Here is a 25,929-nt window from a genome sequence, read left to right as displayed (position 1 = left end):
CTGATGGTATTGCATGATGGATAAGTATCTGCCTGTACTTCTCAGCATTGAGGAGACCGTTCATTCTGACCAAATACCCAACTCCATTTGCAGAAATGCAGCACCAAACTTGCAAGGAACCTCCACCATGCTTCACTGTTGCCTGCAGATACTCATTCGTGTACCGCTCTCCAGCCCTTCGGCGAACAAACTGCCTTCTGCTACAGCCAAATATTTCAAATTTTAACTCATCAGTCCAGAGCACCTGCTGCCATTTTTCTGCACCCCAGTTCCTGTGTTTTCATGCATAGTTGAGTCTCTTGGCCTTGTTGCTACGTCGGAGGTATGGCTTTTTGGCCGCAAGTCTTCCATGATGGCCACTTCTGACCAGACTTCTCCGGACAGTAGATGGGTGTACCAGGGTCCCACTGTTTTCTGCCAATTCTGAGCTGATGGCACTGCTGGACATCTTCCGATTGCGAAGGGAAGTAAGCATGATGTGTCTTTCATCTGCTGCAGTAAGTTTTCTTGGCCAACCACTGCATCTACGGTCCTCAATGTTGCCCGTTTCTTTGTGCTTCTTCAAAAGAGCTTGGGCAGCACATCTGGAAACCCCTGTCTGCCTTGACACTTCTGCGTGGAAGAGACCTTGCTGATGCAGTATAACTACCTTGTGTCTTGTTGCTGTGCTCAGTCTTGCCATGGTGTATGACTTTTGTCAGTAAACTGTCTCCAGCAACCTCACCTTGTTAGCTGAGTTTGGCTGTTCCTCACCCAGTTTTATTCCTCCTACACAGCAGTTTCTGTTTCAGTTAATGATTGTGTTTCAACCTACATACTGAATTGATGATCATTAGCACCTGTTTGGTATAATTGTTTAATCATACACCTGACTATATGCATACAAAATCCCTGACCTAGAAGAATTGATGCTGTTTTGAAAGCAAAGGGTGGTCACACCAAATATTGACTTGATGAAAATGTTTCTTGTGTTCACTCACTTTGCATTTAGTTAATTGATAAATATAATCTATTAACATGTCTATTTTTGAAAGCATTCTTAATTTACAGCATTTTTTCGCCTGCCTAAAACTTGTGCACTGTACTGTAGTTCTCATAATACGGTGGCTCATTGGACATAAATTACCTCCGGTTAACTCATGATCACTACATAACAGGCCGTTCCTTGAGCATAAAAAATAATGCAGAAAATAATAATCCACAAAAATTATAAATGCCCGCAATTGAAGTGCAGTGGGTATCCTGTACGAGCTCAGGGCAAACTATAGGGTGAAAAGAGTGGTGGCCCTGACACTGTGGACCAGTTCCTCTTAACAACGGTATGCCATAGTGTGACTACAAAATAAATTCCAAAACTTAGTGTCATCTTCAATTATGATATAAACATAACATATATTAATTGACTCATCTGAAACTGCAGTCACAAGACACAATCCCTTCCTACTTTAACTATTCCACACTTTTCCTTATTCAACAATAATGATTACTTTTCTCTCTCTATTCCACTCTGTTAATAATAACAACCAAAATACAAAAAATATGGACAAGATTCTGGGCTCAGATAGCTTCTAAAATCTGAATTAATTAATCTGAATGTATTGCACTTATGTTATAAGTCGCCCTGGATAAGGGCGTCTGCCAATAAATAATAATAATAATAATAATAATAATAATAATAATAATAATAATAATGTGTTGCTTAAACAGTTGTAATACGACAGGGGAAATACAAGGCAGGAAAGGGATTAAGATTCAGTTTATATTTTTAGCAAATGCATGTTTCATTCCTAAGAATGATCAAAAGAGTGAGATATCGCAGCAAAGAAACAATATGCCATTCTCAAGATTAAGAGCTACAGAGCAATATGTAGGTAGACAATTTGTTAATAAAAACAAAATATATTCATTCAATTATATACTGCTCGTATATATACACTCACCTAAAGGATTATTAGGAACACCATACTAATACTGTGTTTGACCCCCTTTCGCCTTCAGAACTGCCTTAATTCTACGTGGCATTGATTCAACAAGGTACTGAAAGCATTCTTTAGAAATGTTGGCCCATATTGATAGGATAGCATCTTGCAGTTGATGGAGATTTGTGGGATGCACATCCAGGGCACGAAGCTCCCGTTCCACCACATCCCAAAGATGCTCTATTGGGTTGAGATCTGGTGACTGTGGGGGCCAGTTTAGTACAGTGAACTCATTGTCATGTTCAAGAAACCAATTTGAAATGATTCGACCTTTTTGACATGGTGCATTATCCTGCTGGAAGTAGCCATCAGAGGATGGGTACATGGTGGTCATAAAGGGATGGACATGGTCAGAAACAATGCTCAGGTATGCCGTGGCATTTAAACGATGCCCAATTGGCACTAAGGGGCCTAAAGTGTGCCAAGAAAACATCCCCCACACCATTACACCACCACCACCAGCCTGCACAGTGGTAACAAGGCATGATGGATCCATGTTCTCATTCTGTTTACGCCAAATTCTGACTCTACCATCTGAATGTCTCAACAGAAATCGAGACTCATCAGACCAGGCAACATTTTTCCAGTCTTCAACTGTCCAATTTTGGTGAGCTTGTGCAAATTGTAGCCTCTTTTTCCTATTTGTAGTGGAGATGAGTGGTACCCGGTGGGGTCTTCTGCTGTTGTAGCCCATCCGCCTCAAGGTTGTACGTGTTGTGGCTTCACAAATGCTTTGCTGCATACCTCGGTTGTAACGAGTGGTTATTTCAGTCAAAGTTGCTCTTCTATCAGCTTGAATCAGTCGGCCCATTCTCCTCTGACCTCTAGCATCAACAAGGCATTTCCGCCCACAGGACTGCCGCATACTGGATGTTTTTCCCTTTTCACACCATTCTTTGTAAACCCTAGAAATGGTTGTCCGTGAAAATCCCAGTAACTGAGCAGATTGTGAAATACTCAGACCGGCCTGTCTGGCACCAACAACCATGCCACGCTCAAAATTGCTTAAATCACCTTTCTTTCCCATTCAGACATTCAGTTTGGAGTTCAGGAGATTGTCTTGACCAGGACCACACCCCTAAATGCATTGAAGCAACTGCCATGTGATTGGTTGGTTAGATAATTGCATTAATGAGAAATTGAACAGGTGTTCCTAATAATCCTTTAGGTGAGTGTATATAGACGGGTGACAAATTAAAGGAAAAACCAACATATAGTGTCACAGTAAAGCGTTGGGCACCATGAGCCGCCAGAACAGCTTCAATGATCTTGGCACAGATTCTACAAGTCTCTGACTCTACTGGAGGGATGAACACCATTCTTCCAAAAGATAGTCATTCATTTGATGTTTTGATGTTGGTGGTGGAGAGCGCTGACTAACACATCGGTCCAGAATCTCCCATAGGTGTTCAATTGGGTTGATCTGGTGACTGTGAAGGCCATAGCATATGATTCACATCATTTTCATACTCATCACACCATTCAGTGAGCCCTCGTGCCCTGTGGATGGGGGCATTGTCATCCTGGAAGAGACGACTGCCATCAGGATAGAAATGTGTCACCATAGGATAAAGGTGATCTCTCAGAATAACTTTGTAATGATTTGCAGTGACCCTTCCATCTAATGCCTCGGTTCCACTGACTTCGTCATGTCCATCCTCAGATGTGTCCCAGAGCTTTTTTTGCAAAACCAGGCCGTTGTGAATCCGTCCCTCTGATGGAGGAGCAGCGACTGTGGGTTTGGTTTGTGTTCGTGTTAAAAACAGAGACAGTTAACACTACGAGCGATAGAGCCTGACGTGGAAAGGACTTGTGTGTCTGTTTTATTCTTTGTGCTTTACATGATTGTAAACAGCGTAATAAATACACGTTTCTGTTCAGAGATATTAGGAAGAGCTAGACATGTAGAGACAACATTATATTCAGACAAGCATAAGAAAACGTTTATATTTGCAACAATAATACTAAATAGCAAATATGTATTGTTATTATTATCGTCATCATTTGTGCTAGTATATATGTATTTTAAACGGCACAGCGTGACTCCCTTAACTTATTACTCTTACTACAGATTTATAACTGCAAACAATACTTTTTGCCATATTATTTATAATTTACTTATCAGACATCCTTAACCAGGGCAAGTTACAGTTGAAACAAAATACACACATTTCACGATTAATCATCCAGATACAATATAGCAGGTTTAATTTAACTAAAGTGTGCGCGTCTCATTCATGGCGTTTATGGACACATTTATTAAACCAGTCCTTATTGTTTTAGAGGAAACCCAGATCTGCTGTATTTATTTATTCATTCATTTAACTTGTAAATGGACACGTTAACTTAATCGTGTTCGTTTTCATACTGATTGTCTCTGCAGATTGTCCTGCATACCATTCACAGCCTGAAACACCGTCCAGCTGTTCATACAATATTAATAACATCGGCTGCTACGATCCGATTATTATCCTTCAGTTTATTTTAACTAGTCACGGCACTGCACCGGTCCTGTGAAATCCATGTTTTTAATGCACTCGGATATTAACTGTAAGCAGTCATTGTTTCTGTACGTGGATTTCACTCCATGCTGCTAATAAAACTGCAATTTCTTCGTGATCGCAAACGGCACTTGAGAATATATCTTCCAATATAATGTATCTGATCTCTTCCCTGTCTGTCTACAAGTTTAGTGCACACCTCTCTTCTGAAAGCGAATCATGTCCTCAGTGGGGACGGATGCTTACGGACACGTCTAGCACCAGATTGTTACCCGTCCACAAAACACGGACGCGTCCACCAGTGGAAACAGGGCATAAGGGGACAAGTGGACCCAAACCATGCCAGGAAAATGCCCCCCACAGCATTACAGAGCCTCCGGACCCCCTCACTGTAGTGGTCAAGCAGTCAGGCCTGTACCTTTCTCTTGGTGTTGTCACACATGCACTCGCCCACTTGTCAAGAATATGGTGAAGGATGACTCATTTGACTATATCACTTTTTTCTCTGTAGACTAGTGCCTATCGTTTTTGCACCACTGAATTCTCAAATGTGCATTTGTCTTTGTAATGAGGGGTTTATGCACTGCCTTCTTGACCCACAATCGAGGTCAACTAGGCCTGCTCAGCATTGTTGTACATGCCACAGAGCATGATAGGATGTTATTTGCATCATGCAGTACACCTGTTTGGAGGCATCTTCATTCATTATGTTCCTCCACTCATTTATTCAGGTTTTTCCTTTAATTTGTCACCCTTGTGTGTGGCACGCATGCACTGAGAGGTAAGGCTGAGGTCAGGGCGGGTCTTTCAGTGGAGAAGACTACAAAACCAAGACTTTCCAAGACTCCAAACCCCAGAAGCCAGCAGGGCTCCTGATGGGCATAGCTCCACCCACCACTTCCCCTATAAAAGGAACCAGGAAACAGACCAGGGTGTGCATGCTTGGCTAGGGGGGTAGCAAGGTGCACAGGAGGGCAAGAAGATGACAGATTCACTGGCTCGAGACCCTTTTTCTGGACTTGGACCATTCTCCCTCTTGAACCCCAGACTGTCTGACAACCTCCCACCGGTAACGAACCTGTTATTATTGTTAGTAGTGTTTTGCTTGTAGTTAGGGACCGTTTGTTTAGTTAGTGCTCGGACAGAGCTAGGTTTTGTTTTGTGTGGTTTGACACTGTGCTTGCAATTGAGGGAAGCAAAAAAACAGCGAGCCTGTATTGTACCCTCTGCCTGCATCCCTACTGTGCGTTTCAAGACCAGACCAAATGCACCTACATACAAGCCTCTCTTTGCGACAGGCCCCCCAACCTGCTACAATTGGTGGAGAATATGGGCACATTGTCAAACCAAACCAAATAAAACAAAACCTAGCTCTGTCCAAGCACCAACTAAACTTAAAAAGTCCCTAACTACAAACAAAACACTACTAACAATAACAGTAAATGCCTGGGTTGGCAGAGCCAAACACCGGGCAGACAGAAGTATAAAGGGATAAGGCAGGTTTATAATCCAAGTTCGTTACCGGTGGGAGGTTGTCAGACAGTCTGGGGTTCAAGAGGGAGAATGGTCCAGAAAAAGGGTCTCAAGCCAGTAAAACGGTCAACTTCTTTCTTCTGCTCTCTCGCCCTGCTGTGCACCTTGCTACCCCAGTCAAGCATGCACACCCTGGTCGGTTCCTTTTATAGGGGAAGTGGTGGGCGGGGCTATGGCCATCAGGAGCCCTGCTGGCTTCTGGGGTTTGGAGTCTTGGAGGTTTTGTAGTCTCCTCCACTGAAAGACCCACCCTGACCCTAGCCTTGCCTCTCACACTGCCACAATATATACATACACTCACCTAAAGGATTATTAGGAACACCTGTTCAATTTCTCATTAATGCAATTATCTAATCAACCAATCACATGGCAGTTGCTTCAATGCATTTAGGGGTGTGGTCCTGGTCAAGACAATCTCCTGAACTCCAAACTGAATGTCTGAATGGGAAAGAAAGGTGATTTAAGCAATTTTGAGCGTGGCATGGTTGTTGGTGCCAGACAGGCCGGTCTGAGTATTTCACAATCTGCTCAGTTACTGGGATTTTCACGCACAACCATTTCTAGGGTTTACAAAGAATGGTGTGAAAAGGGAAAAACATCCAGTATGCGGCAGTCCTGTGGGCGAAAATGCCTTGTTGATGCTAGAGGTCAGAGGAGAATGGGCCGACTGATTCAAGCTGATAGAAGAGCAACTTTGACTGAAATAACCACTCGTTACAACCGAGGTATGCAGCAAAGCATTTGTGAAGCCACAACATGTACAACCTTGAGGCGGATGGGCTACAACAGCAGAAGACCCCACCGGGTACCACTCATCTCCACTACAAATAGGAAAAAGAGGCTACAATTTGCACAAGCTCACCAAAATTGGACAGTTGAAGACTGGAAAAATGTTGCCTGGTCTGATGAGTCTCGATTTCTGTTGAGACGTTCAGATGGTAGAGTCCGAATTTGGCGTAAACAGAATGAGAACATGGATCCATCATGCCTTGTTACCACTGTGCAGGCTGCTGGTGGTGGTGTAATGGTGTGGGGGATGTTTTCTTGGCACACTTTAGGCCCCTTAGTGCCAATTGGGCATCGTTTAAATGCCACGGCCTACCTGAGCATTGTTTCTGACCATGTCCATCCCTTTATGACCACCATGTACCCATCCTCTGATGGCTACTTCCAGCAGGATAATGCACCATGTCACAAAGGTTGAATCATTTCAAATTGGTTTCTTGAACATGACAATGAGTTCACTGTACTAAACTGGCCCCCACAGTCACCAGATCTCAACCCAATAGAGCATCTTTGGGATGTGGTGGAACGGGAGCTTCGTGCCCTGGATGTGCATCCCACAAATCTCCATCAACTGCAAGATGCTATCCTATCAATATGGGCCAACATTTCTAAAGAATGCTTTCAGCACCTTGTTGAATCAATGCCACGTAGAATTAAGGCAGTTCTGAAGGCGAAAGGGGGTCAAGCACAGTATTAGTATGGTGTTCCTAATAATCCTTTAGGTGAGTGTACATATACTCAGCAAAAAAAAAAACCTCCCTTTTTCTAGACACTGTATTTTAAAGATAATTTTGTAAAAATCCAAATAACTTTACAGATCTTTATTGTAAAGGGTTTAAACAATGTTTTCCATGCTTGTTCAATGAACCAGAAACAATGAATTAACATGCACCCGTGGAACGGTTGTTAAAACACTAGAAGCTTACAGATGGTAGAAAATTAAGGTCACAGTTATAAAAACTTAGGACACTAAAGAGACCTTTCTACTGACTCTGAAAAACACCAAAAGAAAGATGCCCAGGGTCCCTGCTCCTCTGCGTGAACGTGCCTTAGGCATGCTGCAAGGAGGCATGAGGACTGCAGATGTGGCCAGGGCAATAAATTGCAATGTCCGTACTGTGAGACACCTAAGACAACGCTACAGGGAGACAGGAAGGACAGCTGATCATCCTCGCAGTGGCAGACCACGTGTAACAACACCTGCACAGGATCTGTACATCTGAATATCACACCTGCGGGACAGGTACAGGATGGCAACAACAACTGCCCGAGTTACACTAAGAACGCACAATCCCTCCATCAGTGCTCAGACTGTGCGCAATAGGCTGAGAGAGGCTGAACTAAGGGCTTGTAGGCCTGTCGTAAGGCAGGTCCTTACCAGACTTCACCACAACACCGTCGCCTTTGGGCACAAACCCACCTTCACTGGACGTGATTTCCTGCAAGACAGGAATGTCAGTGTCTGCCATGGCCAGCGAAGAGCCCGGATCTCAATCCCACTGAGCACGTCTGGGATCTGTTGGATCGGAGGGTGAGGGATAGGGCCATTCCCCCAGAAATGTCCAGGAACTTGCTAGTGCCTTGGTGGAAGAGTGGGGTAACATCTCACAGCAATAACTGGCAGATCTGGTGCAGTCCATGAGGTGGAGATGCACTGCAGGACTTAATGCAGCTGGGGGCCACAGCAGATACTGACTGTTACTTTTGATTTTGACCCCCCTTTGTTCAGGGACACATTATTCCATTCGTCTGTGAAACTTGTTCAGTTTATGTCTCAATTTTTTAAACCTTTTTATGTTCATACAAATATTTACACATGTTACTTTTGCTGAAAATAAAAGCAGTTGAAAGTGAGCAGACATTTCTTTTTTTGCTGAGTGTGTATACAGTATATATATATATATATATATATATACACACACACATGAGTATGTGAATAGATTCTACATACACATTCATCTGTGTGAGCAAGTATGAATTGTGTGGTTACCAGTGGCTGTTAATGTGATTCACTGTGATGCTGCAGTGCAAGATGGAGAGCAAGCACAGTGTGAGAAGGGACACAAACACACTCAGAGCTGCTACCCACACATCTACATCTACAATCAGACAGTACACAAGACATGCATCCCATGTCCTATAGGAAACAATCAAACTATCATTCAGACATTGTTTAGATTAATATAGAGCCTTTCAGTAAAGATCAGCAATGCCTTTCATGACTCTGACACCTTCATTCGAAGTTCCTCCCATGTCCCCCAATGAAGACTAAAGAGCTTCAGCTCCTTCAACCCAGGGGTTCTTAGCCTACACCCCTAGGGGGATGCCCTTTCTGGGGGTGCAAGACATGGCATATTTCTTTAGAACAATGCTTCTTAAACAGGGGCGCCCGTCCATCTTGGCAGCACCCCCAACACAGCTAATGCATCGCTGCAGGGGGTGTGAGCTTACAGGAAGGTTAAGAACCACTGCTTTAACATCACAGTAACCAGTTTCCTATGACTAGGAGCTGCATCACATGTTCACGATTTCTTTCAGTTTACTAAAACACATTTCCTGAAACTATTTGCTCAATTTTAAAGAAACGGCTACTGAAAAAAGATAAAAGAAAAGGCTATTCAATCAAATTAATTTATTTGCAATAGTAAGTTTCTGTTATCATTAAATATAATTTAGTCATATCATTTAAGTTTCAATATCATTAAATGTTTGTACCAGGTCATGAGATATTGATATTCTGTACTTAGCTCAAAAGAAACGGCTAAACTCAGCATGCTAAATTAGGTCTTGTTAATGAATTTCATACTTTAAACCCTTTGTTTAAATGTTACACTTCTGACTAAATACCCTTGTTTTGCTTGTTCAATTATTCATATTGATCTCACCACAGCTTGAGGCTTCTCTCATTATCAGTAATCAGTTTCTGCACAGCAAAATGGTACACATGCAGCACCCTGGACTGAGAACTAATCTTCTGTGTAGAATTGTATTTGATGTCGAATAGATATACAGATCCTATAGAAAGTCTATCCCCCCTTTGAGAGAGACTCAACCTTGAGCACCAAGGATCTTCCAAAAGAACTCCAGGCACAAATCAGGAGACGGCTATCATTAAATGTAAAATGCCTTGAATATCCCTTGGAGCACGGTCAAGACGATTATTAAGAAGTGAAAGGTTTATGGCACCATCAAGACCCTGCCTAGATCAGGCTGTCCCTCTAAACTGGATGACCAAGGAAGGCAATTGCCAACTTTGCAAGAGCTACCGGCTTTTAATGCTAGGACTGGTCAAAGTGTGCATGTAATAACAAAATCCCAAGCACTCCACAAATCTGGCCTGTATGGTAATCAAGGAAATTCCCTTGAACTTGAATCCTGTTTGAAGGATGCCAAAAACCAATCGGGAGATTCTATACCCATGTGGCAATTTTGTTTTTGGTTTGATTAAAATGTATGTAATGTTAAGGGGCTGTTTCTCATTGGCAGGGAATGGGGAATGTTTCAGGATAGAAAGAAAAATTGAATGGAGCAAAGTATAGAAAACTCCTTGAGGAAAACCTGCTGTCTTCTGCAAGAAAGTTGAAACTGGGATGGAAGTTCACTTTTCAGGGTAACAATGACCTGAAACACCCAGTCAAGACTACACTGTGGCTAACGAACAATAAGGTAAATATCTTCGTAAATCCAATGGAACATTTGAGACATGACTTGAAAGAGTGCTGTCCATCAACGCTTCCTCAGGAACTTGACAGAGATTGAGCAGTTTTTAAATATTGACAAATCTAGGTGTGCAAAGTTGGTAGAGACCTGTCCCAACAAACTCACAGCTGTAATTGCTTCCACGAAATATTAAGTCTTTTCCACTTATTATATTTCAGTTTTGTATTTTAAATATATATATTTTTTTCACAATACAAAGTTTTCCACTGTAAAGGTATGGAGTATGGTGTGTAGATTAGAGGGGGAAAAATCTAAATTTAAATGCATGAAACTCTGAGGCACTGACACAGAGAAATGTGAAAAAAACGGGTGTAGAATTTCAATAGGTACTGTGAATGCATCTTCATCTTACAGCCTCTGCTGTTCTTTCTTGTATGTCACATCCTGTCAAAAGTGACTCACCCCCCCCCCTGTAGTCAATACACGCTGATACAGAAGACAGAAGTGGTATAAATTGGCAGGTACTCCAGAAATCTGCACTCAAGAATCATTTCATACAAGGTTGTGAAAATGTCTCCACTTGTCTTCTTGTGTTTGCTGGTCTTCTCGTCAGGTGAGTATCCTGCATTGCCATCCATATTATTGCAGGGTTCAGTAATCACTGCCGGTTTGTTCCAATAAGGAAAGTGTTTGGTGATTTTTCAACTCAAATAGCACATCATGGTATGGCGAGATGGACCTTTCTGTCTTGATTTGTATTAGGTCACATGCAAATTCTTCTGATGCACAAGGAAGGACATTTTGAAATCTTTTTTGAATGGTGTAGTATATTTTCCACAAGAGTCTGTTGTCTGGATTTCAATAATGCAGCTTTTTTGTCTATAATCATCATAATCCGCATCATATTAATAAAATAAAATCTAAACTGTGCACATCCCATTTTCTCCTGGGACAGAAAGGAACAAACAGTCATTTAAGCTGCTGTTGTCTCTTAAACAATTGTAACTTCTGTTTTTGCTCACAGCATTGGTTGACTTGGGCACTGCTAATGATAACATCAGAGAGTTGTACATCAAGGTAAGGACATTCATTAATAACAAATAATGACGATTTAAATAGTTATTATAATAATGTTTTAGAATAGCTTTAGAAGTGCACTACAGCCATCAGTGCACAGTGTGTTCAGCTGCCTGTAGGAGCGCCCGTGGTGGTGAGTGTGTCCCACTTTGTGTTGCAGGCCCTGGATGACTCTGGAGACACAGAGGAGATCCCCAGCTTGTGCAGCGCCTGTAAGTCCCTTGTCAAATGGGTGAAGAATGAAATCCCCGAAGATGCAAATCAGGTGAATGTTTCTGAATCTGTCGGACCTGGGGCAGGAGGGATAAGGAGGTGGGTGGGCAGGTGGGTCAGTGGTACATCTGTTTGTTTGTGCTGTTCAGCATGTCCCTGCACAGGGAGGTCTGCACATCAATATGCTCAATGTGTTTGTTGGACTATTTTTGTTTGTCTTGTTTTGTCTATCTTTTCCTTTCTTCCAGGATGATGTTGATAAGAGTCTTCATGACGGGTGCGATAAACTGGGATGGGGGTTGAAGTCAATCTGCAAGAAGCTGATTAATAAATACCTCAGCAAACTGATCAGTGAAATTATGAAAAACGAGGATCCCAAGGAAACCTGTGTGAACATTAAACTTTGCAAGTAAGAATTAATTTCACGTGAAATTATGTTATGTAAATAGTTATGACTTCTAGGAAACCAGCTTAAAATTTATCGGAGAAAACATGCAAAAGAAAGAAATTGAGAATGACAGGTCACGCATAAATTCAACATATCATGGTAATGTGCAATATGATTGATTAAATACATGATTTCAACAACTATTTTTAAATGATGGTGCAATGAAATGGACAGTTCATCTACATGTGCATATGTATAGTCTTGTCATGCAGCTCTCAGTTACCGCACTGAACCTTTAGCATCTATCTCCACGCTGTTGAATTGCTGATAATAAATAAGTGGCCCAGTCGACCATTTAAACTAAACTGAACACTTAAACCATGCTTTGAGGTGCAACTTAAATATTACGAAAGTGCTATCCCTATGTGCAGACCTGTAGTTTAGTCTGCAGTGACACAGTGCAGTGACACAGTGCAGGCTGGAGGACTCCCATACTCTTCTTGTCTAAAAGTGATTTCTGTAAAAACAAGGAAGTATTTAGTCTTGGGAACGCTGTGCAGGCCTTCTGGTCCCCCGGTCTGTGTGTGTGCTCGTGCCGTATAGGCTCTGAGCTGACGTGATATGTTATGCTGTCAATCAAGTTTGAAATCCTTGATTGGAGCTGTATGGAGGAGAGAAGGGGTGTGTGTGATGTGAGAGCGGGCGAGGCAGAGAAAAGAGTTTCAGAAATACTGATGAAGAAGTAACAGGTTTATTACAGAAAAAGTTCACCTGGAGCTCCTCTCACATGAAGTGAAGATAAGATCTAAGGATGTGAGTTGGAGAAGCCATTTTATCTCTTCAGATAGACAATAGGTTGCAGTCTTATCTACCAGAAGTGATTATATCTTGTTAAAATAGTTGTAAAGAATAGATTTACCACATGCATAATAAACACAGACCTGAGTTTATTGCTGTGGTTGTGTTTGATGTGTTGATTAGTGCTGGTTAGTATTTTTCAGGCAGCAGATGTAATCAAGACATTGTTTTAAGACCAAATACCTGTGTCTCAAAACACGCAATCTTTATACTGTCTTAGGGGATTCAACTAACCTGAAGACAATAGCTGTAATACAAATCTAAGAAAATAATAAAGTAAAGTAGTCCCCAAAACAGAGTAAATACAAACTAATGATTCCCTTATAGACAAAACAGAATTAACAACATGAAACCTTTAACATACAGAATATTAAGAAAATAATAAAAATACATTTTCCCACTACATTGCAAACCGTAGAAGATTTGTCTTTTGTTTTAAGTCACTTATGTACAATGTTTTGCTGAACTTCAAGAACTAAAGTAAAGAGATTTTAGACAGACAAGGATTAAAAGACATCTGTTTTTGGGACATCTCTGGTGTTTGTTTTGCCCAGTTAATCGGTGACTATCAGGACCAGAGCATGTTTCCACAGAGACTATGATGGGTTTGAGGAATCCAAAGTTTCTAATTTCTATTTTGTTTGGCATTCAGATAAAAAGAAAGTGCTTTGCTATTGGAACATCCTGGGGGTTCCAGCCACAGTGAGATTCAAACCCTGGTTTCCTGCACCACAGTGCAGTGACCTTACAATGTCACTAATGCCTCATTTACAATAGTGTACCCATACGTGTGTTTCCACTAACAATAACTGAGCCAAGCCGGACCCAAACCGTGAAACTCTGGCCTCGTAACGTATGTGAATCTGGCTCCGTGATGAAGGGGGCTGTGGGCAAGGTTACACCAATTAATTATAATTCTGAAAACACACAGGAAAAAATTAATATTTGTATTGTTTATTAATCAGTAATTAATTCTAAACATAATCCCTACCTCTACTCAGGGTCACTACACTATGTTGGTTTGCACTTTTGAATTCAATGTGCATGGATTAGCTCCCCTGGTTTGTGTTAAATGCTTTCTAATTCCAGTTTCTCTGGCACCTGGGTTCAGTAGGTAGGAACATACTGTACATACTGTAGTTTTGCTACTGAGTCCTAGTAACAATCTGAACCATATGAGATGTATTCATTTTTTTATGGTAAGGATAATTCTTGCCTGGCACCCCAGCATCATTGTACCAATACCATTATATCCTAATTTACATGTTTTTTGTTGTGTTTCCAGGTCTCAGCGTTTCTGATGAGACTTGTTCTAAGAAGGACCAGGTTCTGGCATCAATGAAGGACCTGCACATAATGCGTCTCTCCATTGTGAAGAACTCACTCCCTTTGCATTGCCCTTCAATAAAGCACGATACAGTATAGCAATCCCAATGTGTCTGTGTGGTCATTAAACTTGTTTCATATAAAGGGTCTCTGATGTTGGACTACATTGTTTAGAAGACAAATACAAGTATTAACTGTATTTTGCATTTTAAAAGATTATTTATTATCAGAATAAATAATACAAAAAATCATATAACAAACAGACCAATTGCAGTTTCGAATGTGTCTGTTTAACCCTCAGAGTACTGATCGGGGTCATTTTGACCCCAGTGGTATATTTCCCGTCATATCTCATTGGTGCTTTATTTTATCATTCTAATTTTTAATGACTTCGTCAATCAATTTGTTCCTAATAACTTCATATAACTGTTCTTTGTTTCTGATTGGTAAGAAACCAATGTATCGGGGTCATTTGAGCCCAGTCAAAATCATCAATTCTGCCTATGCACTTTTAATAGATGGAACTATGTACCGAGTTGCTGTTTCTCTGGGATAATCATTTGAAGTGTCACAAATCATCAGCGGTGGGTAGGGGAGTCTGTCAGTGACTTTGGAGCACATGAGAGCTGTCAGCTCTTACTAAGGCAAGATCATTGTCAAAGTCAGCAATACCATATCAACACATCATATTAAAAATGTTTATGGGTGTTATATTAAATGTTTAGGTTCCATTCTACAATATAAGATTAAAGTCTTGTGTCTTGCATATCACTGACATGCAGTTAGAGCACAATCAGCACACAAGTTGATATTTTCATTGTTGTTTAAAGACACGATAATGATGTTCATACTAACAGATGAGAGCTGTTCAGATAAGGCCTGTTAGGTTGTGTTCCTAGTTCCTGTAAATGCCATTCATTATAAATGCAAATTAACACATCTACACTCAGTGTCCACTAATGCAAATAGCCTTTCAGCGAATCATGTGGCTGCAAATCAATATATTAAGCATGCAATAGGCCTAGTTGTTGTTCGACCAATCATTAGAATGTGGGGGAAGATGTGTGATCTAAACCACTATGGCTGTGGGATGGTTGTTGGTGCCAGAAATGGTGGTTCCAGCATCTCAGGAACAGCTGACCTCCTGGGATTTTCACACACTACAGTCTCTAGAGTTTATAGAGAATGGTGCGATAAACAAAACACATCCAGTGAGCTGCAGTTCTGTTGGCAAGAACACCTTGTTAATGAGAGAGGTCAGAGGAGAATGGCCAGACTAGTTCAAGCTGACAGAAAGGCTGCAAATACTCAAATAGCCACACTTTACAACAGTGGTGTGTAGAAGATCTTCCTCTGAATGCACAACGCATCGAACCTTGAAGCCAATGGGCTGCAGCAGCAGAAGATCACACCCTGTTCCTGTCAGCTAAGAACAGGAAGATGAGGCTACAGTGCTCTATTTGGCTGTAATTGTTGCTTATTCCAATAATTTATTTGTGGGGTCAAAATGACCCGAGCTGGTAATCCATGTTTATAAAATATGTTGATTGGATGAGGGTTAATAAGTCAACACATTTGGTACAGCTGTGAATGGAGCTATTATAGTATTAATGTCACCCTCATTCCTACTCTACTGTTTTGATAATTGCTGAACTTCAGCTTTTTCTGTCCCCTCCCTTCCACCCTAATTCACATTAAAGAGTCTGTTACTTCCAAATCCTCAAAAGCCTCAGGATCAGCACTGTTCACTGATTATTTTGGGGTACAGGGAGGTGGGGTTACATTTATGTTGAGTATCTCTGATCTCACCAGAGAAATCGAAACCAGGAGAGCTGAGTTTCCCTGCTTGAGCCACTTTAAGGGCTTGCCTGTCACTGGAAAACACTACAACACTAAGGGGATTCAATTGCCAATGCCTGTAGTGAGCACTGCCATGCCAGACTGTGCAGAGCCATACCGGGGGTCTAATCTGTTTTTAAATGTTCCCAAATTTTCAGTGTCTACCACATCGCTGGGGAGTTTGTTCCAGATTGTGACGCCTCTCTGTGTGAAGAAGTGTCTCCTGTCTTCTGTGTTGAATGCCTTGAAGCCCAATTTCCATTTGTGTCCCCGGGTGCGTGTGTCCTTGCTGATCTGGAAAAGCTCCTCTGGTTTGATACGGTCGATGCCTTTCATGATTTTGAAGACTTGAATCAAGTCCCCACATTGTCTCCTCTGTTCCAGGGTGAAAAGGTTCAGTTCCCTCAGTTCCCTCCCTTTTCACATCGTTTGGATGAAGAAAGTGAAGAGTCCACATAGACTCCTAGGTCTTTCTCATGCACTCGTCCACATTGAATTTTATCTGCCAGGTATCGGCCCACAATTGAATATTATCTACCCGACTCTACCCGACACACAAAGCTACACATGCAGCTCATAAATTGGTTAATGCAGAGAGAGTGCAGATGCCTGATGAGAAGAGAGGTGCCAGGGAGTGACAGAGGACACAGTATTATTATATTGGGCTTGAGACCAGCTTCCCCTTGGTTTCTCCTGAGTGTATGTTGAGTTCCATGACATACTACAAAGTACTTTACTGAGGCAGATACACTAGATGAAGGGAAAAGCTTTTAGGTTCAATACTTAAACCATTCAATGCTCACTGTTACATGCACGGGCCTTTAATTATGAAGCAAGCATTTAAACTACACATTCACACTTAATCGTTGATGAGAAACCCACACTAGCAGTGAGATATTAACACCCAGGCCATCTCAATCAGCCACAAGAGGCTCAAGATGCCTATTAAGCACATCTTAGTGCCTCCCTCCTCTGTGAACTTTTTTTTTTTTTACTGAAGAATAGTAACAATTTCCATGGTAGGACCACAGTTGTCGACAAATAAGCTGAATAGTTTGAGGGTGAGATGAATATTATCACAATGCAATAAATACTCTTCACACTACACTATAGGGGACAAGGGACAGGGGACTGGGTACCCAGTAAGTGTGCAAGGAGATCCAATTAGAGAACACTCAGGCCTTATGTGGAGACCAAATGACAATACGTAGTGGGTGCGTTTTAAACTTGTGTTGCCCCAGTCAAAATGTGCTTAATTTTAATGGTCTCATCCATGGCCATGAAAACGCTGTGTAGTGGGAAGTCATCACTCTCCCACTGCCTTTCAACTCGGGCTGAGCCCAGGGGCTGCAGTCTCACTAAGATACCAAGGCCAGGACTAAATCAAAGCTTTGACCTAGACGCTACAGATACTACTACTAGATAATACTACAGAACTGTACTCAGTTGTGGCTTTGTTTTTAGTAAGATGCCACTTTCTTGTAATCAGAAATGTAACCGCTATGATGTTTGTAGTTTGCAGGTTTGTAGTTTGTTATTAGCGGGTGGGTCAAATTTTGATTTAAACCGGCCCTAAAACTGTTCAGCTTCCATTAATGGGTATATTGACTCAATTTTCTCATCAGCCCTTTCAAATAAAATAAAAGTGACAGTTTCTTGTGAAATGGAGAAACTAAAACAAAATAAGAGCTGACTATGATAACTCTTCCTGGAACAAAGGAGCCTTACCAGCAATGTGCATGACTTCTCGTGTTTCTTGCTGACCCACAGCCGTTTACTGGTTTAACTTCACCCCAGTATCGTGGTGGGGGACATGTTTACTGCCCCCGCTATAACCATTACTGTTCTCCTGATATAAAAATAGATCATTTATAAGATACAATTATTGAAACCACAGCCTCTGTACGAGAAGATGCATCCTCTCACAGCCAGATCTGAAAATAACACGTGTTGGTTTAGATGTGTTTTCTCTAATGTGGTTTACACATACTATGAAACACAGTTCATGCAACTCAAGACTCCTCTGAGATATCTGGGTGAAAACCTGAAATGTACAGGCACATGTGAAGCTGCATGAAGCCCATGCCTCTCTTGGGACATTGTGAAGGGTAGGAGCAGAGGGGCTGAAACTTGACTGGACCCTGCAGTTCAGGTCTGTGTTCACATCACCTGGTTAGAGGTCCATGGAAGAAACACAGACCCCGGCAGTCATGTAAACAGCAGTTCTGTGACTAGCAGCACAACACGTGACAGAAACAAACCACAGACTTCAGTCTTCACACACTCGCACACCCAGTTCGAACAATAGTGAGATTCTTACACTGTCGAAATAAATACCCAGCGTGTGCTGGGGGAGTTTGACACCATCTCACACCCACAGGCTGCAGTCACTCAGCTCAGCACTTTCAAAAGCAGCACCAGTTTCCAGCCATGCAGGCTTCCTCATGTTGAATATATAAATATACACACGCACACATCTGCGTCATCGGTTTACGCTGCAGCCCACGAAAAACTGAGATGAGGAGAACCACCGTCTTCTACCTCTGCCTTCCGCCAGACAGGTTGAAGGGTCAGCTAAGGTGGTGGGCTCTGATGAAACACTTGCTGTGTCGGGAGAGCAAGCTGACCCTCCCCCCAGCCACCGCCCCCTCTCCCCCCCAGCTCTGCAGCACGGCCTGCTGGTCCAGCTTGTTGAGGCGCTGAGAGCAGAGACGCAACTCCCCCACGCAGGAGGACAGGCTGTCCACACTTACACCATCCCAGGGACCGGACACCCGACACACTGTGAGAGACAAAGCAGGGGGGGAGAGAGAGGCTGTGAGATTAGAGCATTTAGCTACTTATTAAATTATTATAAATGTAAGCAATATAAGATAGACAGAGTAGAGACTGGGAAAGTGGGTGTATGACCACATAAAGGACAGACAGTATTTAGATTAATAAAAAGGGGGCCAGAAGGAAAGACAGGAAGAGAGAAACATGCTATTATTATTATTATTATTATTATTATTATTATTATTATTATTATTATTATTATTATTATTATTTATTTATGAGTGTGGGGGGAGGGTGACAGGGCCCCTCTGCAGTACCGGCCATGTTGAGTGAGCGCAAGGCCCGCTGAGCCTCTCGCAGGGAGCAGAGCAGAGCCTCCAGCCCTGCTGTCGTCACACCAGGATTCCCAGACAGATCGAGAGACTGCAGAGCGGGACACACCGGCAGACACCTGCACACAGACAGTAGTGTTAGAAACCCACTCTTTATTAACTAGACTAGACTACTGCACTTCTGTCAATATGTAGTGCTGTAGGAAGAGACTAGTTCAGGCTTGTACTCAAGGATTGTGGAGTAGCTTCCCTAAGATGTGCAGCGGCACGGTTGGAGATACAGCTGTGCAGTATCAGTGTGTACCTGGGACAGGTGTGCCGTCAGGTGCTCGGTGGCGGGGGGGTCTGCAGGGCTCCTGCGTATGGCACACAGGTACAGGTGTGTGAGGGAATGCAGCGGCAGCGTCTTCAGGATGAGCTCCAACCCCGTGGAGCCCAGTGCATTGTGGGACAGACACACAGATCGCAGGTACAACATACAGACTACTGTGCACAGCCTGGTCTCAGCGAGTGTGTGTGGATGCAGTCCAGTGGCCTGGTCAGTGGGTGTGGAAACAGACTGAGAGTGGGAGTGGTGTCACCTGCCAGAGCGCTGGCCAACAGGAGGCGGTGCTGCTGCAAGAAGCGGGTGCGGAGCTGGCAGGCCTGCAGTCTGAGTGTGGCCAGCAGGGGGCAGGATGACAGCAGCAAGGACAGCGCCTGAGACACGCCATCTCCCAGCGGGTTCACACTCAGGTCCAGCTCCTCCAGGCACTGCAGGGCACAGCACTGTCAATACTGCACTCACTCAATGTACACTGCACACGCGTCTAATAACTGCAGTGTGTGACGCTTTGATTACCTAGGATGTAAGACCTAATATATTGTTTACTGAACATCTCGTATACACTTGTGTAAAGTGGAATTTGTGAAATGTATTATGCCTTGAACTGCACTGTATTATTGCACTTTGTATTGCTCTGGACAAGGGCATCTGCTAAGAAATAAAGAATAACTACCGGGAACGCAGCCTGGCTCCTCCCATCCAGGGCCGTGGCAGCCTTCCTCAGGCCCTCCCCCGTGATGTGGTTGGAGGAGAGGTCCAGCAGGCAAAGGCTGGGCATCAGGCCGTCGTGGAGACGGTTGCCCAAGAGCCGGAGCTCCTTCCACTGTACAAAGACAGAGACACTGTACAGAGACAGGACAATATAGAAACACTGTACAGAGACAGAGACACTGTACAGAGACTGGACATTATAGAACCACTGTACAAAAAGAGGACATTACAGAAACACTGTACAGAGTCAGAGACAGACACACACACACACACACACACACACACACACACACACAGTGAGCACTCACCCACAGCCGGGCTCTGGGAGCCCTTGCTGTAGAGCTCCCTCAGGGTGTGCAGGTCCCGGATTTCACCTCTGCCAGCACCTGCAGGATGGAGAGAGAGAGAGAGCAGGAGAGAGAAAATGAGAGAATGGGAGGGCACAGTCACTATCACAGACTCAATCAGACAGAGAAACAGGGGCCTGTAGTACAGACCAGTGCAGCACAAGGTTATTCTCATTATTCCTGAGCTCTTAACTCCCTAATTGAACTCAGCTGCTAAATTGGACTTTTCTGCCACCACTTTCCTGAGGCGCTGATGATTCAGAGCTTTGTGAACCCGGGTGCACCACAGGTCTCTCCCAGTCCAACGACACCACCACAGACACCGCAGACACAAGCTCTCCAAACCTCTCCTGTCTTTTTCATCTACAGATTCACCCCCCCAGCCTGCTCACCTCCTCGTTGCTGTGCAGCACAGTGAGCAGCAGGTCCTGGGGGGCCAGGACAGCGCCCTCTTTCTGCAGGGAGAGGCGCGGCTGCAGTCCGCAGGCCTGGTAATAGCGCTGAGACGCCTGTTCACACAGCCAGGACACAGTGCAGGTCTCCGCTTCACTGAAACACACACACTGATTACACTACTACACACAATGATTATCACACCCCCACACACACACACAGGTTATTGCTAGGACCAGATATATCGAACGCATCTCTTAGACAATGCTGGATAAAACTGAAACTATACATGATACTTATAAAGCTATTTCAAATCCTGAAATTGCTCATGTACCTTGTTCTAATGTATAGAACATGCATATTTATATATTCTTCCTTTATTCCCCCTAATTCTAATGTATTTAATGTATTATTACAATGTTTGATTCGTGGTTGTTATTTATTATTAAAATTAATGTTACATTTCTTATGTAAAATGTTAAAATCCTGCCTTCAGGGGCATATTTTACAATTTCTCTCCGACAGTTAGAGATTTGAGGGGTTCATGCTGGAACATGTCTGTTTTGCATGCTAACAAAAAAAAGTAAATATTGGCAGATATATCGGTAATCAGGAAATGTAGCTTCCCAGTTATCGGTATCAAACCCAAAAAATCTGTATTGGTCGGGCTTTAATTACACATTGATTAATACAGGGCTGCACACAAAGGGCTGTAGAGAGGATCCACTCACCTGTGGGGAACTGGAATGAGGAAGACATTGTCCTGAACTCTGACCCTCACACTGATTGGTGCAGGCAGAGAGGTGCCCAAGGGCTGCGACTGGGCTGGAGGCTAAAACAGAGAGAGACTGGGAGGGAACGTCAGCAAGGGAGCAGGAGAAATCAGGCAGAGTTATAATTCAGGGAGCGGCGCCCGCTCTTTACCTGCCCTGCCACTGTGTATGTATTTGTTGCGGGTACGTGGGCTGGGCAGGCGTGTCAGCGGTGGGGCTGTGAGGCGGCCGCTCTCCCGGCGGCCCAGCATCACCATGCCCGACATCTGGGTCATCTTCGCCTGCCGTACCCGAGCGCCCCCCCACCGCAAAGAGAGACCTCTGCCCGGAAGGAGGCACCAGTGTCTCTGAGTTCTCTGCGTCGAACAGCTGGCTGTCCTGCAGGGCACTGAGAGGCTACACTGCAGTCTGGGACGCAGACACCAACACTGCGGGAGGACAGGGTCTCATCAGGGCATACAAGCAAATGCTTTTCTGCAAAAAACTTTTTTGGGGAGGGGATCAATACACAATGCTGCCCCTCTCTCACCATTCCCAGCAGCTGCTCTCCTCAGTAATCTCTCCATCTCAACGCACTCCAGCCGTGTCTCCTGGTCCAGGTGTTTACTGTAGGTCTTGAGCCACTGCCTTAGGCTGTCCTGGGGTGTGTCGTCCCTGCAGGGGGCAGTAGAGTAGCACACTCAGAGAGGATGGCAGGGACACACAGGCACACGACTCTACATACATAGTCACACACAGACACACACTCCTGCATACAGACACAAACAATGACACCCACATGCTGACAAGAGCAGACATGCAGAACCTGCTCCTCAACAGCCAAACCCTGCAAGATAAAGAAGGCCTTCCTGTTCAGCCACGTCTTCAAACTCATACCCAAATCAAAGAGCAGCAAGAGCACTGGAAACCTCACTCTGTGCTGATGTTACTGTGTTAACAACCACAGGCTTCCGATTCAGACCAGACCACGACCACTTCCTGACTCTGTTTATCAATAACCTGGTCACGATGCCGAGCAGTGCTGTGCTGTCAGCACTGGACAGCTGTTGTGTTGTGTGGCAGACTCGTCATGGGGTTGTGTACCTCGGAGTTGCGAAGACTGACACAGGCACCCCTCTCAACCAGCAGCCTGGCCACGGGGAAGTGTCCGCAGCTCAGGGCGTCATGCAGTGGAGTGATGCCCTCACACAGCGGCCCCCTGGGGTCGTTCACATTCGCCCCCTGGTCCAGCAGCGCCCGCACAATCTCTGAGAGACGGGGAGAGAGACAGCCTCGGTCAAAATGGTCTGCATGTGTTTTTTTTAAGTAAATTATACTCATTGATGTGCTGCGTTTATTGCCCAATGCCCTGTGCTGACCTGTTCTGTCCACAACGGAAGGTCTTTATAAATGTTTTGGCAAGACTTGCATAACAAAACAGTTATTCTGAATCTTGGGAGAGAGGGAGAAATAAAGACACTCAAAAACTCAAAAACGGGAGACACAGGCAGACTCACCCAGCTGGCCGTGGTTACAGGCTTCATGAAGGGGGGTCCAGCCGTAGAAATCCCTGGGGTTCACCGGGTGACCCTGAAACACAGAAAAGCAGAGACCATGCGTGAATGATGAACAAAACCAAACAAACAAAACAAATCAAAAATACAAAAACAGTGACAGCACAAGATTGAAGAAACGGGTTTAGTTCGATTAGTCAGTATCACACACTGCGCAACCGCTAATGGTAGGCCTAGAGGTAAGTTGACATACATATTCATTTCTTAAGTAGCATCGAATTATTGTTGGTATTCATATTTTAATTCCAAAAAATATGTTTGCCAAAATGTGGTGACTAACTGATGTGGACTAGCTGAACTGGAATCTGGTGAAGAGCACCCAACATGCCTGAAGGATTGTCATGGGAGGTGACAGGGCTTTTTTTAGGTTGTTGTGTTGATTATTTTGATTGTGCAAACGTGCCTTATTTTCTTTTCTTTATATTTGTTTTATCACGTGCATATTTAATTAATTATTGATTGACAGGGGTTAGTTAAGTGTGCACACCAGTGTTTGAGGGAGGAGGCGCCTCTCTGCGTGACAGCCCCGGCTTTAAAAGGAGGGGAGAAAGAAAGTTTGTGAGGAGATCGGGAGATGTGGAAGTGAGGGGGGTGTGCGGCTGCCTGCCTGGGTATTACAGAGACTTCAGCAACCCGAGAGACCCGAGAGACTTGAGCGGCCCGAGAGATCTGAGCGACCCGAGTGACCCCTGATCTAGAGATTTGATGCACTGTTTCGGAGTTAAGTGGATATTGCTATATGCATTTAAGATAGTTGGCGGGGGCTTCCGAGGAGAGTGACCGGAAGCAGAGTATAGCGCCATGGTTCAGCTTCAGCTTCAGCTGCGTGCTGTAGTTGATGGCGCTGCCATGGCAATGTGGAGAGTGATATTGGGGTATGTAGTAGTATCGGATTGTTGGAAGATGGGAGGGGGGAAGAAGTGTTGGATTTGTGGCTCTGAGGGCGCTGTGTTTAAATTGCTCTGCGTTGGTGGAAGGAGAAGGATTCCTTATGTGGACAGTGGAATCTGAAGGGAGCCGTGGAGGGGGCGAAGGAAGGACAGTGTAAAGGACTCTTAATGGAGAGAAAGGGCGAGGGGTCTGAAGGGAAATGGGATCTTTTAGTTGATGTCTGCCATGAATTTCATTATTGTAAGGAAAAAGGAATGTTTTAATGAGTTAATTATTTTGTTTCTGTATCATTGTATTTTGTGTTTCTGTGGAGTGTTTAAGTATTTATTTTTCCTTTTCAATTAAGGGAAATGTGGATCTGGTCTTAATGTGGAAGATGAATAAAGATTGTGTATTTTATGTTCGGCCATGGTGGCTCTCTGGGTGACTGCATGGTAGTCAGAACCTGCGTGGGGGATAGTAAGGGGTGACGTGAGGTTTCCTTCTCCTCACCATAATCAACCTGAAGGTGGTGTAGTCCCAGGAATTATATAGAAGGTTGTTTTTGTGCGGGAGTAAATAGTTCCCTCGCCCCCCCGTTACAGGATGTTGAGTCGTTTTGCAGACTGGATGTACTCCAAGTTCCGGGGGTCAGTCAGAACCAGGAAGGGATGCGTGGCGCCCTCTAGTCAGTGTCTCCACTCCTCGAAAGCCAGATTGACAGTGAGGAGCTCACGGCTGCTGATGTCATAGTTGCGCTCCGCAGGTAACAGCTTTCGGGAGAAGAAAGTGCACGAGTGGAGCTTGGGTGGTTGTCCATGTCTCTGGGAGAGCACAACCCCCACTCCGGATTCAGAGGCCTCCACCTCTACGACGAACGGGAGAGAGGTGTCCGGGTGTCTGAGGAGGGGGACTGTGGTAAACAGCTTCTTGAGTCGGGCGAATGCGGCAGTGGCAGATCCGGGGGGATCCCTTGAACAAAGAAATCAGTGGAGAGGTGACAGTACAGAAATTGCAGATAAACCGCCAATAAAAGTTAAGAAAATAAGAACATATTAAAGTTTACAAACGAGAGGAGGCCATTCGACCCATCGTGCTCATTTTGTGTCCATTAATAACTGAGTGATCCAAGGATCCTATCCAGTCTGATTTTAAATGTTCCCAAATTTTCATGTTCTACCACATCGCTGGGGAGTTTGTTCCAGATTGTGACAACTCTCTGTGTGAATAAGTGTCTCCTCTTTTCCGTTTTGAATGCCTTGAAGCCCAATTTCCATTTGTGTCCCTGAGTACAGTATTCCAGATGAGCTCTAACTAGTGCATTGTACAGTCTGAACATTACTGCCCTTGTTTTAAATTCTACACTTTTGACAATATACCCTAGCATTCTGTTTGCCTTTTTTATTGCTTCCCCACATTATTTGGATGGAGAAAGTGAGGAGTCCACATACACTCCTAGGTCTTTCTCATGCGTTACTTCATCCAGTTCTATTCCCCCCATAGTATAATTATAGTGGACAGTGAATACTTGCATGTATTACCTTGCACTTGTCCACATTGAATTTCATCTGCCAGGTGTCGGCCCACAACTGAATATTATCTAAGTCCCTCTTAATAGCCTGTGCTGCCGAGATTGTACCTGCTGAGCCACATATTTTAGTATCATCTGCAAATTGACAAGTTTGCTAAC

At 43.8% G+C, this 25,929-nt stretch overlaps 1 protein-coding gene and 1 pseudogene across 1 annotated transcript; one reads left to right on the top strand and one right to left on the bottom strand.

Moving 5' to 3' along the window:
- The first annotated feature begins 10,916 nt into the window (after window positions 1-10,916).
- Window positions 10,917-14,423, top strand: LOC136713534 (antimicrobial peptide NK-lysin). The gene is made up of 5 exons (XM_066690652.1): window positions 10,917-11,072; window positions 11,484-11,536; window positions 11,697-11,801; window positions 11,998-12,158; window positions 14,281-14,423. The coding sequence occupies exons 1-5, from the start codon at window positions 11,030-11,032 to the stop codon at window positions 14,294-14,296; spliced, it is 378 nt and encodes a 125-aa protein (XP_066546749.1). The 5' UTR covers window positions 10,917-11,029; the 3' UTR covers window positions 14,297-14,423.
- A 4,198-nt stretch (window positions 14,424-18,621) lies between these two features.
- On the bottom strand, window positions 18,622-25,331 carry LOC136714107 (tonsoku-like protein; annotated as a pseudogene).
- Window positions 25,332-25,929: the final 598 nt, after the last annotated feature.

The sequence above is a fragment of the Amia ocellicauda genome, chromosome 18 (genome assembly GCF_036373705.1).
Source record: "Amia ocellicauda isolate fAmiCal2 chromosome 18, fAmiCal2.hap1, whole genome shotgun sequence".
Taxonomy (NCBI): domain Eukaryota; kingdom Metazoa; phylum Chordata; class Actinopteri; order Amiiformes; family Amiidae; genus Amia; species Amia ocellicauda.
The sequence above is the reverse complement of the archived record's forward strand: the minus strand, read 5'-3'. Positions and strand labels throughout refer to the sequence as shown.

Coding starts and splice junctions, on each gene's coding strand:
- LOC136713534 (XM_066690652.1), top strand. CDS start 11,030: ATGTCTCCACTTGTCTTCTTGTGTTTGCTGGTCTTCTCGTCAG. Junction 11,537..11,696: donor TCAGAGAGTTGTACATCAAG/GTAAGGACATTC, acceptor TTTGTGTTGCAG/GCCCTGGATGACTCTGGAGA. Junction 11,802..11,997: donor TCCCCGAAGATGCAAATCAG/GTGAATGTTTCT, acceptor CCTTTCTTCCAG/GATGATGTTGATAAGAGTCT.